General features: G+C 46.4%; 2 protein-coding genes across 4 annotated transcripts; one reads left to right on the top strand and one right to left on the bottom strand.

Moving 5' to 3' along the window:
• Positions 1-715: 715 nt before the first annotated feature.
• LOC123087896 (uncharacterized) lies at positions 716-3,413 on the top strand. Of its 2 annotated transcripts, none has more exons than XM_044510016.1 (3): positions 716-2,650; positions 2,732-2,933; positions 3,041-3,413. In XM_044510016.1, the coding sequence occupies exons 1-3, from the start codon at positions 884-886 to the stop codon at positions 3,229-3,231; spliced, it is 2,160 nt and encodes a 719-aa protein (XP_044365951.1). In that variant the 5' UTR covers positions 716-883; the 3' UTR covers positions 3,232-3,413. The 2 variants fall into 2 exon arrangements, with proteins under 2 accessions (XP_044365951.1, XP_044365952.1); XM_044510017.1 differs by having other exon boundaries at positions 718-2,650; positions 2,738-2,933.
• A 672-nt stretch (positions 3,414-4,085) lies between these two features.
• Positions 4,086-10,689, bottom strand: LOC123087895 (uncharacterized). Of its 2 annotated transcripts, XM_044510015.1 has the most exons (5): positions 10,297-10,689; positions 9,872-10,094; positions 8,863-9,051; positions 8,468-8,685; positions 4,086-4,498 (listed from the first exon to the last, which is right to left on the bottom strand). In XM_044510015.1, the coding sequence occupies exons 3-5, from the start codon at positions 8,867-8,869 to the stop codon at positions 4,304-4,306; spliced, it is 420 nt and encodes a 139-aa protein (XP_044365950.1). In that variant the 5' UTR covers positions 8,870-9,051; positions 9,872-10,094; positions 10,297-10,689; the 3' UTR covers positions 4,086-4,303. The 2 variants fall into 2 exon arrangements, with proteins under 2 accessions (XP_044365950.1, XP_044365949.1); XM_044510014.1 differs by having other exon boundaries at positions 9,872-10,689.
• Between the last annotated feature and the right edge of the window lie 875 nt (positions 10,690-11,564).

The following is an 11,564-nucleotide window of genomic DNA, read 5'->3' as shown; positions in this document are numbered from 1 at the left end:
CTTGAGAACAAAAATAACTACTCACAAATGATAATCATGCTCAAGATCAGAGGGGTATTAAATAGCATAATGGATATGAACATATAATCTTCCAGTAAATAAACCATATAGTAATCAACTACAAGATGTAATCAACACTATGAGTCACCCACAGGTACCAATCTGAGGTTCCGGTACAAAGATTGAACACAAGAGATGAACTAGGGTTTGAGAGGAGATGGTGCTGGGTCTGAGCGGAGATGGTGCTGTTGAATATGTTGATGAAGATGACCCTCCCAAAGATGAGAGGGTTGGTGATGATGATGACGATGATTTCCCCCTCTGGGAGAGAAGTCCCCTGACGAAATCGCTCCGCCGAAGGACAAAAGTGCTCCTGCCCAAGTTTCGCCTCGAGACGGCGACACTTCATCCCGAAAGTAGTCTCCTTATTTTTGAAAGCACGATTAACATTTTAAAAATATATTATGTGAAGTAAAGTTTTTTAATATATATATATGTTTAGAATATTTAAATGTGTAAATAGAACTAAAAAGGAATTAAAAAACGAAATAAAAACACGAAAAACAGAAAGAAAAGGAGGCAGTGTACACCTACCGCGAACTGGGCCGGCTCATATCCTCGTGCGCTGCAGCGAGGGGCCCAAAGCCCCTAAGCCACCCGTGGGTCGGATTCGTAGATACTTTTATTACGCCCTTCCCCTTCCTAGGCTCGCACTGATACTTTCCGGGAGAAACCCTATCTCGTCCTCCCCCCGCTCGCCGCCCCCCGCCGCCGCCCCCCGCCCCCAAATACCATCTCGTCCTCTACCCCAACCCTAAGCAACCCGCCGCCCTCCTGGCCGTCCCCCGCCCCAAAAAACGCTCCGGCCGCCAGATCGCCGCTGATGGCTTCTGGATCCACTTCTTCCGGCTCTGGGAGAAGGGGGCTGGTGTCTTGCGCGCACAGCCTCAACTGCCGCGTCGAGGATGCGCCTCTGCCTCTTTACCCCGACCTCGAAAAGGCCGTCTACGAGCTCATCGTCGGCTTCTACGACCAGGCGTTCGACCGGCTGCCCTGCGACAGGATTCCGGGCCTCCGCGACCTGCTCACCACCGCCGGCACCTGCCTCGGCCTCCTCGACCCCGTCTCCAACATCATCCTCAACACCCTCGCCCTCCTCCCCGAAGGTGCCGCCGCCGCAGCTTCCACCGCTCCACCCGCCACAAAGAAGTCCAGAAGACTAGTGCGCAAGGCCTGGGCCTGGCACGACATTGCAAACAGGTCCTACAACAGTCTCCTGGCCTTCCTCATGGCCTACTTCGGATGTCTCTGCACCAAGGAACAGGCCGCCCGCTACATCTACTGGGCGGGCGCCAATCTCAGCCTCGCCGTCATGCTCGTCGAATACGATCTCTACTATAGGGTGGAGGATGCACTGGACCCTGAATCCGGCAGGACGCAGGCTGCCCTCGAGTGGGCGGCCACCATCGCAGGTCACCCTTCCCCCACCGTTTTGACTAAGCTCATGTCATCCCAGCTCAAAGACGACGACTTTCACCTTCTGGAGAGGCAACTCTTTTCAGCAGCAGATACCCCTCTCAAGGCTGATGATGTCAGAGAAATCGACAGCATATTGCGCATGATGATGAGCCCGCCCTGTGTTGCCAGCGTAAGCCATACCACAAAAGGGCTGGTTGTCCATGTTCGTCAGAACCTCGACACCGTGTGGTCGACCACCCCCTCCGCTACAGAGGACACCAGGACCACCTCCACCGCTCTCTGCTGGGACGGAAAACCCATCTCGTCGCTGCAGTGCGGACTGCCTGACAAGCTAGAACGTTGCCTGGAAAGAGCAGCTGGCCTGGAACAATATTTGGAGAACCTGTGCAGCAGTGACGCCTGCGATTACCTGCATACTCTCAAGATGCACCTCCACGGTATGATTCATACCTACTGCGTCAAGGTGCTCAAGCTGCTGCCCAAACCATCCGGCTCGCTCATGCGCGCCTTCCTCATGGCCGGCCACTGCTACGGCTCCATGGACCCTATCTCCAACATCATCGTCAACTCCATTTGGTACAACAGCCACGGCTGCCCTCTCCCAGAGTCTGAACGCAGCAAGATTGAGCAATACAATGACATCCTGGACCCCCTATCTCTGCTCCGCACACAGGTTCACTCCCTCAAGGGCCTTGTGGAGCTCGCCAAATTCGCCATCCCCCAGTTCTCAACAGAGGGTTGTGCTCTGGAGTTGCTCTGCAGTGCAGGATGCGACGTTTTTGACAGGTTTCCATTATCGGCAGAGATGTTTAAAGAGAAGAAGCTCTTCCATGAAGTTGCCAAGGCCGCTGGACACCCTCTACCGTTTCAGCTGGGTGAACTGCACGAGATGCTGATGGTAACACCCGAGGGAAAAGCGCTGCTCTCCTTGACGTCCGAGGCTCAAATTCAATGTAGTGTGTTGCGCATCGAGGACATGACAAATCATATAAGCCGCATGTGGCGCGGTTGGGTGGCTGCTAAAACTGGTGGCGTTGTGCAAGCTCCTAAACTTTTTCCAAAGTCTTTGATGTTCGTGTCAAGCATGAGATCAAAGTATGAGGAGCGGAGGAGTTGGTTCCGCTCAAAGATTGAACAGGTGCTGAGGGATTACACAACCCAGCATTTTTGGGTAGGTATACTTATCTGTTACGTACATTTGCTTTAATTACCTTCATTTGGCCTGCTCTCTTACTCGACTTGCTTGTTGTAGGAGCAGCAGTATAAACTTGATATTATCTGTGGCGTGGAGGCAATCAACCAAGGCCGCCCCCCCTTGGGTGAGATGTGCTACCGCGTGAACTTCACTGCTACTTCTCATTTGGAGCGTGAGAGGAGGCTATTCTTCGCTGAGTTTTTGTTCTCAGGTGGGCCAAGGCCAGAGACCTGCTGCCCTCTACCTTATGACTATGCAGGTAAGCCCCCACTAGTTTCTCTGCGGCACGGCTGATTGACTTCTTATTATCATGTGTTGTAGTAGTCTCACTCAACCATGCATGGTCGGGTTTTGTTTTGTTGATAGGCCGTTGCTACTATGGTGAGCAAACCGCGAGGAAAATTGTGTATCCTGATGACGCCAAATACATCCCGCACGATATCACCCATCCTGGAACCCGACGCGTGGATGACATGCTAGAGATGGACGTCGTCCACTTCAGTTCCGAGATGGACGTGGAGCTTGCAGAGAAACTCAACAAGATGCATGCCAATTGAAGAGTGAGTCTGAGTGAATCTTCTGTTGCAGCGGTCGTGCGTGTGATGCTATCAGCTGTGAAGTGAGACCATAGTATATGCTTCCTGCTGTGTGTTATGATGTCCTAATTAATGCGCATTCTGCTATGTATTATCTAGACTGGATGATATTCTTCATTATCTATACTGGAGTAGTACTGTTATGCATGTGTGTGTGCCTAATTTGCTTGCTTGGCCTTGTGTGTAAAATCAGGCTGCTATGGTTGTGATGAACCGTGACCTATGTTGTCCAGAAAACATCATAGGTCATTTCAAATTACTTGACACTCTTGCAGATTGCCCTGGCTAGCTAGTTCTCTTTTCTTACAGGGAATTTTTGAAAAGAAAAGAGATGGACCAAAATGTATCACACGGCAACTGCACATGCACGTTTTAGTTCCAGTTGCAGCGCATGCTAGTGACTGAACCGATCGAAAGCAGGTAGCTCGCTTTTAAGTGTGTTGATTCCAAAAGCAATCATGGTAACTGTGCATGAAACTCACTAACCATAATGTATGACGGTATGAGTGGAACGAGTCACTGGCCTGAAGAAATCAAGGCTAGCTGATTCCCTAAACTAAAACAGTACATGCAGCATGTTCAATCATGTGGAACTATAGTGATCTAAATGCTCTTATATTTTTTTACTAGGGGAGTATAGTTTTCGCATAAGATAAAGAATGGTCTAATAAAACGCTACAGCGTGTTTCAACCAGTCAGTAGGCTACTCGTGGCTCCAATGGCAGCAACACACGAGCATTGTGCTACTATTAAGCGGGGAAAGAAACTCATGATTAGAGTGATCAATCTATCAAAAGTCGGATCACAGATCAACAGCAGCCGAATCACATTAGATTGCCACAAGATGAGTACGCGTTTGCCAATAATATTATGAGCAGGTCCATATTCCGATGATGAACTGATTCAACAACATCGATCCATCATAGCAAGATTCTTTCTTTACAAGTTAGAATAAGATGGGGCCCTGTTTGGGGCCCTGAACCTGGAGCATCACAAGAACGATGCTACCACCATGTGCAACGACTACTTGACATTACCAGGACCAAAACATTATATAGGCCACAGCCAAAGCAGCAGCAGCAGCAGCTGCGAGAACTTGGACCCCCAAGCAGCCAGAGGCGATGAGCCGCATAGACAGTAGGCGAGCAAGGCATGTCAAGCCCTTGTTCCTTTTAGTCCTCACAACCATCTCATTCTCCAAAAGCACCGACTTGATCCAAAAACGAACCTGTAATAAAACAGTAGCATAGCAGATCAAATCTCAATAATCTGGAAATACTCTATCTAGAGATGAACACAAGGAACATTACTATTTCAGATAAGCACTTGCTGAAGCAATTTGCAGGAGCACAAACGCTACCAGGCTGATGGATTTAAAGCTGTTTACATGCCAACGTGGCACCATAAACAAACTAGCTAGCTAGATAAATAAGCAGCAGCACATACAATTCAAACAGCCAACACCAGAAATTTGTTGTGTTGAATCGCAAAAGATTAATCACTTTTATCTACTAGACCAACAAGTGCAACCAGTAAATAGAAGCTCGACATTAAATAGAAATCTGTTTAAGAAACAAGTCAAGCTCCAGCTTCAGACCACATTGAATACAAGCCAGGTTTAAGGTTGAGGTTGATTAAGTCGACCAAACCAAGCCCACAAGTTAACTTGAAAGACACATCTTACAATCTGTTTCAGCCCTAAAAGCCGACGTTCAGCACAAAGCCCAGCCGAGACAAAAAACCAAATGGGCATACCAAAAACAAAGTGTGGATAACATCGACTAAGAAGTGACAGCTAGTATAAACACCCAGTGAATCAGAAATCACCATCAAGAACCATATCCTGGCCACATGATCAAGTCGTAGAATCAGATTTCATAGACGATGTAAATCGCTTACCTACTTGTTCATTTAATTTGAAGGTCAAGTTTAGGGTTGGTTTCAGTGGTGATACACAGTTCCCAAGTCAGGCAACAAGTAGGCAATGGTTTAGAGCACTAAAAAAAAACAAGATATGCATCTTTCGATAAGCATCAGCACATGCATCTCATACAAGGCAACAGAGCAGAATTCATCTTAGGCAGCACTGTGTCGAATCACAAAAGAGCTTACCCAAGTTTGATCATTCAAGTCCGAATCAGCTAATATAGAAGTGCAACCAGCCACAACCTTACAGCAACACCAAAATCTTTACTAATATATTGGAGTTGGTGATGGTGGTACGTCGTCGTTCAACACTTATCATCGGACGCATTCAGACCGTTCGATCTACATCCAATGTCACACAGGTCCCATCACACAAAAATGGTAAGGTCCAAAACTAACCACCGCACAAACACAAAAATTGGGGAATTGATGCACAATTAATACGATAATTAATTACCCTTTCCTACCCAACATTACAGAAGGCAATCAAAAAATCCGGATACATTTCAATTAAATGCTCCCAATTAGCACCTTCCTTTTTAATTTTATACACGAAATCTGGATTTAAAAGGTTGCCTATTATGGCACGTTACTTGTGCCTCAGCATATGGTAGCCCACGGAAGGCACCAATCAATTAGCTAGGGCTGATTAGCCTCGGAAGAAAAAGCTAGATACAATGCTGTTTTTAAATTAAGAAAGCTAGCTAAGTGGCCCTAAAAGAATGTCATGGTGATCAGCTATGCTGCAGATTCTAAAAGAATAACTAAGCTGCTCTAACAAAATCTAGATACACGTACCTAAGAAAATCTAGCTATACCTATACAACGAGTTCTTTGATACTCCTACGATATGATTTTTAACATTCATAAAAATCCAGTGTGTATCTACATAAATAAAATTGAATTCACAGAATTAGAGTGAACAAAAGGTTTGGGGATGGGAATTTTTTTTAGCAACAGATGAACAATTATGTGACCAACAGTGAACAAACTTTTTCTTAGGCAATGTGAATATGTTTTAGAAGTATTTGAATAAATATAGCAACCTTTACTATCAGTTTTTTTTTCAAAAGAGGAATAGTGTGATAAAGATAAATTAATACCATGAACATCATTCTTGGCAATGTGAGCAATTTTGAACAAAAATTGACATTTTTAGAGATTACTTAGAAATGAGAAAAGGATATTTTTATAAACAATTCCCCTTGATAGAACAATTTTATGAGCAGCATTGAAGAAAAATGCTTTCTTAGTTTATGAATAATGAACAAAGTAAAAAGTATAAGAAATAAATCCATGGCTAAAGAAATAAATCTCAGGAGGGAAAATAAATGAATTAACACATGTAAGTTTCCATGTTAAAAAAAGCCGACCGAGTAATGCTATAATGTAAGGGATACCACCATATTGTCGACTTTAAACGTTTAGTACCATATGAACTTTTTTTCTGTATTGAAATTTGTATACCAGTGAAATTGATGTTGGTGGCTATTTCGTACCACACTTCTTGAAAAGCACATGTGCCCAGACTGGGACGAGTGTGCCATAGGATCGCAACAGTCGAAGGCTGTGGGTGAACACGACTATGTGAACTTCGACATAGATATAACCGCCAACAATCATTTTTTTTGCAACAGCTAAGAGTTGGAGAACAAAAGACGAACACCCTAGGTGGAAAATGGGGATGGCAAGAAATCAAAAAAATGGAGAGGCAGAAGGTCATGTGTTGGTTGCCAACAAAGAAGTTATCGGAGAAAGAACACCAACCATTATCTTGATAGTCGAGAACTACATATATCACGTTTCAGGCGCATCTTCATGAAGTGAAATTGTTTGTTTTTCCGTAGCAGCGCACGGGTATTTAGGTAGTACTATTAAATATGAAGGACTCAATCTCCAGGTTAAGCCACATTAAATGAAATTCTGGTTAAGGTTCAGATTAATAAACTCAACCAAAACCAGGACAGAGCCATATAGTCAAGCACATGATCAATATGCAGTCAAGTTTGAGCAAAATGACCATCGACTACCTCAAAACCTACCAAGGACTGGTATTTGAGAAAATCATCATATTATGCTACCAATTGATCAGTTCAGCCTACCAATGATTCTAATAAATAAATAAAACTAAAACAGTAGCCAATCTACTTGATCGAGCACCTAATCAAGCCAAGTAGAGCAAAACAAAGCAAGGACTTACTAAACTGCAACAATTACTAGAACCAAATTAACCAAGACCAGTGACTAGTGAACCAGATCAATCAAGACATGCCTATCAAGAGTAAACAAGGGATGTAGCATTGTTTTGCTCTGGAAATCATTCCAGCGAAACACATACGTACAACAAAGACTACATACTCACATGTTCATCATCACCTAGGGATCAAACGTCAACTCCACTACTTACTACTCCCTCCGTCCGAAAAAGCTTGTCTAAGTTTGTTTCTCAAATGGATGTATCTAGCACCAACTTGGTGCTAGATACATCCATTTGAGGGACAAGTTTTTTTGGATGGAGGGAGTACTTATTTAATCCTCAAAGTAGAGAAAGTGTCACGGGCTGGGGTTGGATTAGACCGGAGGTTGTAGTCGTGGGAGGTCGTAGGGCAAGGGCGGAACTCTCGTCGGCCTATGGTTGGAGGAAGAGGTGAGGAGGGGGCGCAAGGCGCAGGTGCACGAGGTGAGAAGATAGATTATTTTCTGGTTGTTCTCATTGATCGCATAGGGGTGGCTATAAGTAGCCTATTACAATGACGTGACAGACTCCAACTCTAATTGGGTGTTGGCAGGGTAACCTTCTTCGGGACTAAACCTTTCCAACTAAGACCCAGACTCTTTAACCTAAATCTAGAAGGACTCTATAATTAAACTAGGACAGAACTAGGGTGGACAGGGCTCTTGCGCCTATAAATCTGGCCCCACATGACAGAAAGGCTTAAGTTTCAGTGCAGATGAATGATCTACAATGGTGCATATGTATATCAAGACTATTGTGTACCGCAACAAACTGGAAAAACAGCCAAGTACAGTGGTATACAATTCTGGTATCTCCTCATAGTCAATCAATTTATCTTCTTAGCAAAACAACCATTTTTGTGGTGGACAGCACATACCAAATACCAATATGTATGATGCAACCAGAAAACACTTGAATCTAACACCTTTACATCACAGCAAGGTAGTAAACAAAATCGAACCGCATTTCTACACAAAAATACATACAAGTTGCAGTTCAAGGAAAATAGGGAGTAATCGAGAGAGAATGAGAGACCTTCTGTGGCATGCCGGTGGGGACACAGTGCTGTAGGAGAGGTCCCAGTCGAAGAAGGCAGGGGCAGCATGTCATAGTCGACGCCAGCAGCAGCAGCTCAGCGACGCGGACGCCGGCAGCACCAGCAGGAGATCCGGTGGACAGCACCACCACCACAGCACCCCTGGAGGTCAGCACCACCACTGGAGGACCCACCACAACCACAACATCACCGAGACCTGAGCAAAATCGAGTCAAAGCACACATTGATCAACTACAAATCTACAGTAGTATTACACACTAGTATGGCTGTTGGTGAATCCCTATTTGCACTTTAGCAGGACTACTAAATATGGCTATTCTCGAGTCACAAAACAGGGGAAAACTTCTACACACTAGATGAGCAAGACATGGACCTGGCATTCATGTCGCGACGCGGTAGTGGCTCAATCCGCAGCAGCCTGTCCCTGGTTGACATTGGAGAAGCATGAGTAGATCGGCTTGGTTGTCGCCGCTTAGGCGGAGCATCTACAAATGGTGCTTCTCCCAGAAGGCAAGCCATGCCGCATACACACCCAGTCAGAGATGAAGCCACGCCAGGAAGACTGCACCAGACCAAGATGATGAGATCGTCATCACAATTCAAGATCAAACCCCTCTCTACTACAAACAGGTCATATATTACAACAATGCGTAGATTGATACTAGCAAAGAGCATACTTATGCATCAGCGTGCTCTATGTACGTTTGTGCCAATATGACACGGCAGGAAAAAATATAAGTCTCGCAAATGTTCTGCATGCTTCCTTCAGCCAAGCAATATTACTAATCACTATAACGCCAAGGCGCAACCAGCGAAGATGTGCAGAACATGAAAAAACAACCTGAGGGTAGAAAATCCTATGCTATCAGAAAAAAGCAGAAACAAAAAAAAGGTGATGCCACACAGTAAAGATAATGTGCATGTGCATGGCTGCAAATGCTCCAGATTTGGTTTGTCAGCACAATTATCAAAATTTTACAAGAGCAATGAATCAACGTGGATTTAAATTACTATCTTAGTGGTAAACTCATTAAACACGGTAAATAAATAAAAGGTTGGGATCCCCACTTACTTACATTGTTCCGGTAAGACAAAATACGTTACTTATATTGTTCCAATCTACATCGACACCCACACTGCCCAAACCTTACAGCAAGAGAGAAATCACAGTAGATTTATACGGAATTACCAAACAAACAAATCAAATTAAACAAAATGACACCTGTTTGATATTATACACAAGAACAAACTGAACGAATCACAATTAGCAGAACAATCTTTGTTTCGCACATGCACTAGATCTACACAATAACTAACTGACAATCTATATATTTCTGAAATCAAAGTTGCAGCTAGGGATGAGTTAGAGAACAGGACACGACCTTGATGACGTCGGCAGTGACGGAGCTGAACAAGGTGCGGCAGGAGCTCCGGGGGACAGCACCACAACCACAGGAAAACCACCGTGACCTGACCAAAATCAGCAGCCAGTCCACAGCATCGTCGTCGGAGAAGAGCGGAAGCAGGAGCTCCGATGGACAAACCACCACCGGAAAGCACCACCACCACTCACACCGCCAACGGAAAACCACCGTGACCTGAGACCTGACCAAAACCAAAGGACGCATTCAACGCGGATACGTTCCAAGCAGGCGTACACAAGACGGAATCGAGGTTAGGCGGGAGGAGAAAGAGAGAAAGCTGCTGCCTTTAAGGCGGAGCTTGGGATCGTCGGAGCAGCGAGGTCGCCGGGCGGGATAGAGAGCACGGTCACCGGACGGTGCAGGAGGGAGGCGGAGGTGAGCACCTGGTCATGGAACTGCGCCATGAGGCCCCGCGACGGCTGCTGCTGCAGCTCCGCTAGGGTTTCGGGTTCGGGGGCGCACTAGGTCGGCGGGGAGGACAGCCGGCTTTGGGGAAGTCTGCCGGCCGTGGAGGGGAGGGGGTGGCCGGCGAGGCTGAACTAGGGTGAGGCTGGTCGGCGGCTCGATGTGGATCGGGGTGGAGAGCGGCGCAAGGTAGAGAAAGGGGGCGGTGGGGAGATATGGGTGGTGGGCGGCGGGAGAGAGGGTAGGGCGGCGGTGGCCGGAGGTGGGGAAGACGGGTGGCCGGCCGGCGGCGCGAGAGGGGAGCGAGGCGTTGTGGTGGAGGGGAACGAGGGAGCGTCACGAGGGACAGTGACGGTCTGTTGGGGACAGAGATCAGGTGACTTGTCCATAGTAAGTCACGCTGCAACTTGCGGCTATGCATCAGCCATTCAAACACCATCTGACGGACAACAGCCATCCAAAACAAAAACACCCCACACTTACACGCTCGGTCCATCCAGCGCAGCACAGCCGAAACAAACATTAGTTTTTCAGCTCGTTTTCAGTCATTAGTTCAGCCAGTTAACAATACGAACCTGTTTGCGTTATACAAATGGCATTGTATACTGAGTGCAAGTGATTATATTTTTTCCAGTCAGTTAGGATATCTTCGACGTGGACCCTTAAATCGCATATATACGTCCGCATAACACTATTTGAACATGTTTTGCCATCCAATACAGTCCCACATCTATCCATCGACTCGTCTGGATGTCCTTTTTACCGCAAACTGGAAGCAAACCGGGAGGAGAGGAGGACTTTGCGGGCGTCCAAACCACTGCCACGCACACGTCCAATAATCCTGACCCACCCAAAACCCTCTCCCTCGCCCGCGTGCTTTCCTGCCCGAAGCTGTTAGCACCGGGCCAAATTGTCGGTGCCGCATTCATGTCGGCCCAGAGCAGATGTGACCTCACACTGGAGCTGGCATTGAAGGGGTGTGCCGACCAATAGCGCCGCATGCGCCGCTTCTTGATGCACGCGTTTTCTCTCCGCATTCAAACGGTGCTCGTCCATTTGCCAACCGCCATTAAAAACACGCCACTTGGTTCATACAAACACTGTTGGTCGCGCACAGCTCAAACTATATTTCAACAAAACGGACGAAATTCATGCAAACACGGTCGGATTTTCATACAAACATGACAAATTTGTCCGTCGCTGGTGGACATGAGGTCGACGAGGGAAGTGGTGGCGCCTTGGCTGT

This window comes from Triticum aestivum, chromosome 4A (genome assembly GCF_018294505.1).
Source record: "Triticum aestivum cultivar Chinese Spring chromosome 4A, IWGSC CS RefSeq v2.1, whole genome shotgun sequence".
NCBI classification, from domain to species: domain Eukaryota; kingdom Viridiplantae; phylum Streptophyta; class Magnoliopsida; order Poales; family Poaceae; genus Triticum; species Triticum aestivum.
This window is presented reverse-complemented; position numbering and strand designations above follow the sequence as displayed.

Excerpts from the sequence above, each read along its gene's own strand:
- LOC123087896 (XM_044510016.1), top strand. The coding sequence starts at position 884 with ATGGCTTCTGGATCCACTTCTTCCGGCTCTGGGAGAAGGGGGCTGGTG. Across the intron at positions 2,651-2,731 it reads ACACAACCCAGCATTTTTGG|GAGCAGCAGTATAAACTTGA; the intron begins GTAGGTATACTT and ends TGCTTGTTGTAG. Across the intron at positions 2,934-3,040 it reads TCTACCTTATGACTATGCAG|GCCGTTGCTACTATGGTGAG; the intron begins GTAAGCCCCCAC and ends TTTTGTTGATAG.
- LOC123087895 (XM_044510014.1), bottom strand. Across the intron at positions 4,499-8,467 it reads CCACCGGCATGCCACAGAAG|GTTCGTTTTTGGATCAAGTC; the intron begins GTCTCTCATTCT and ends GTTTTATTACAG.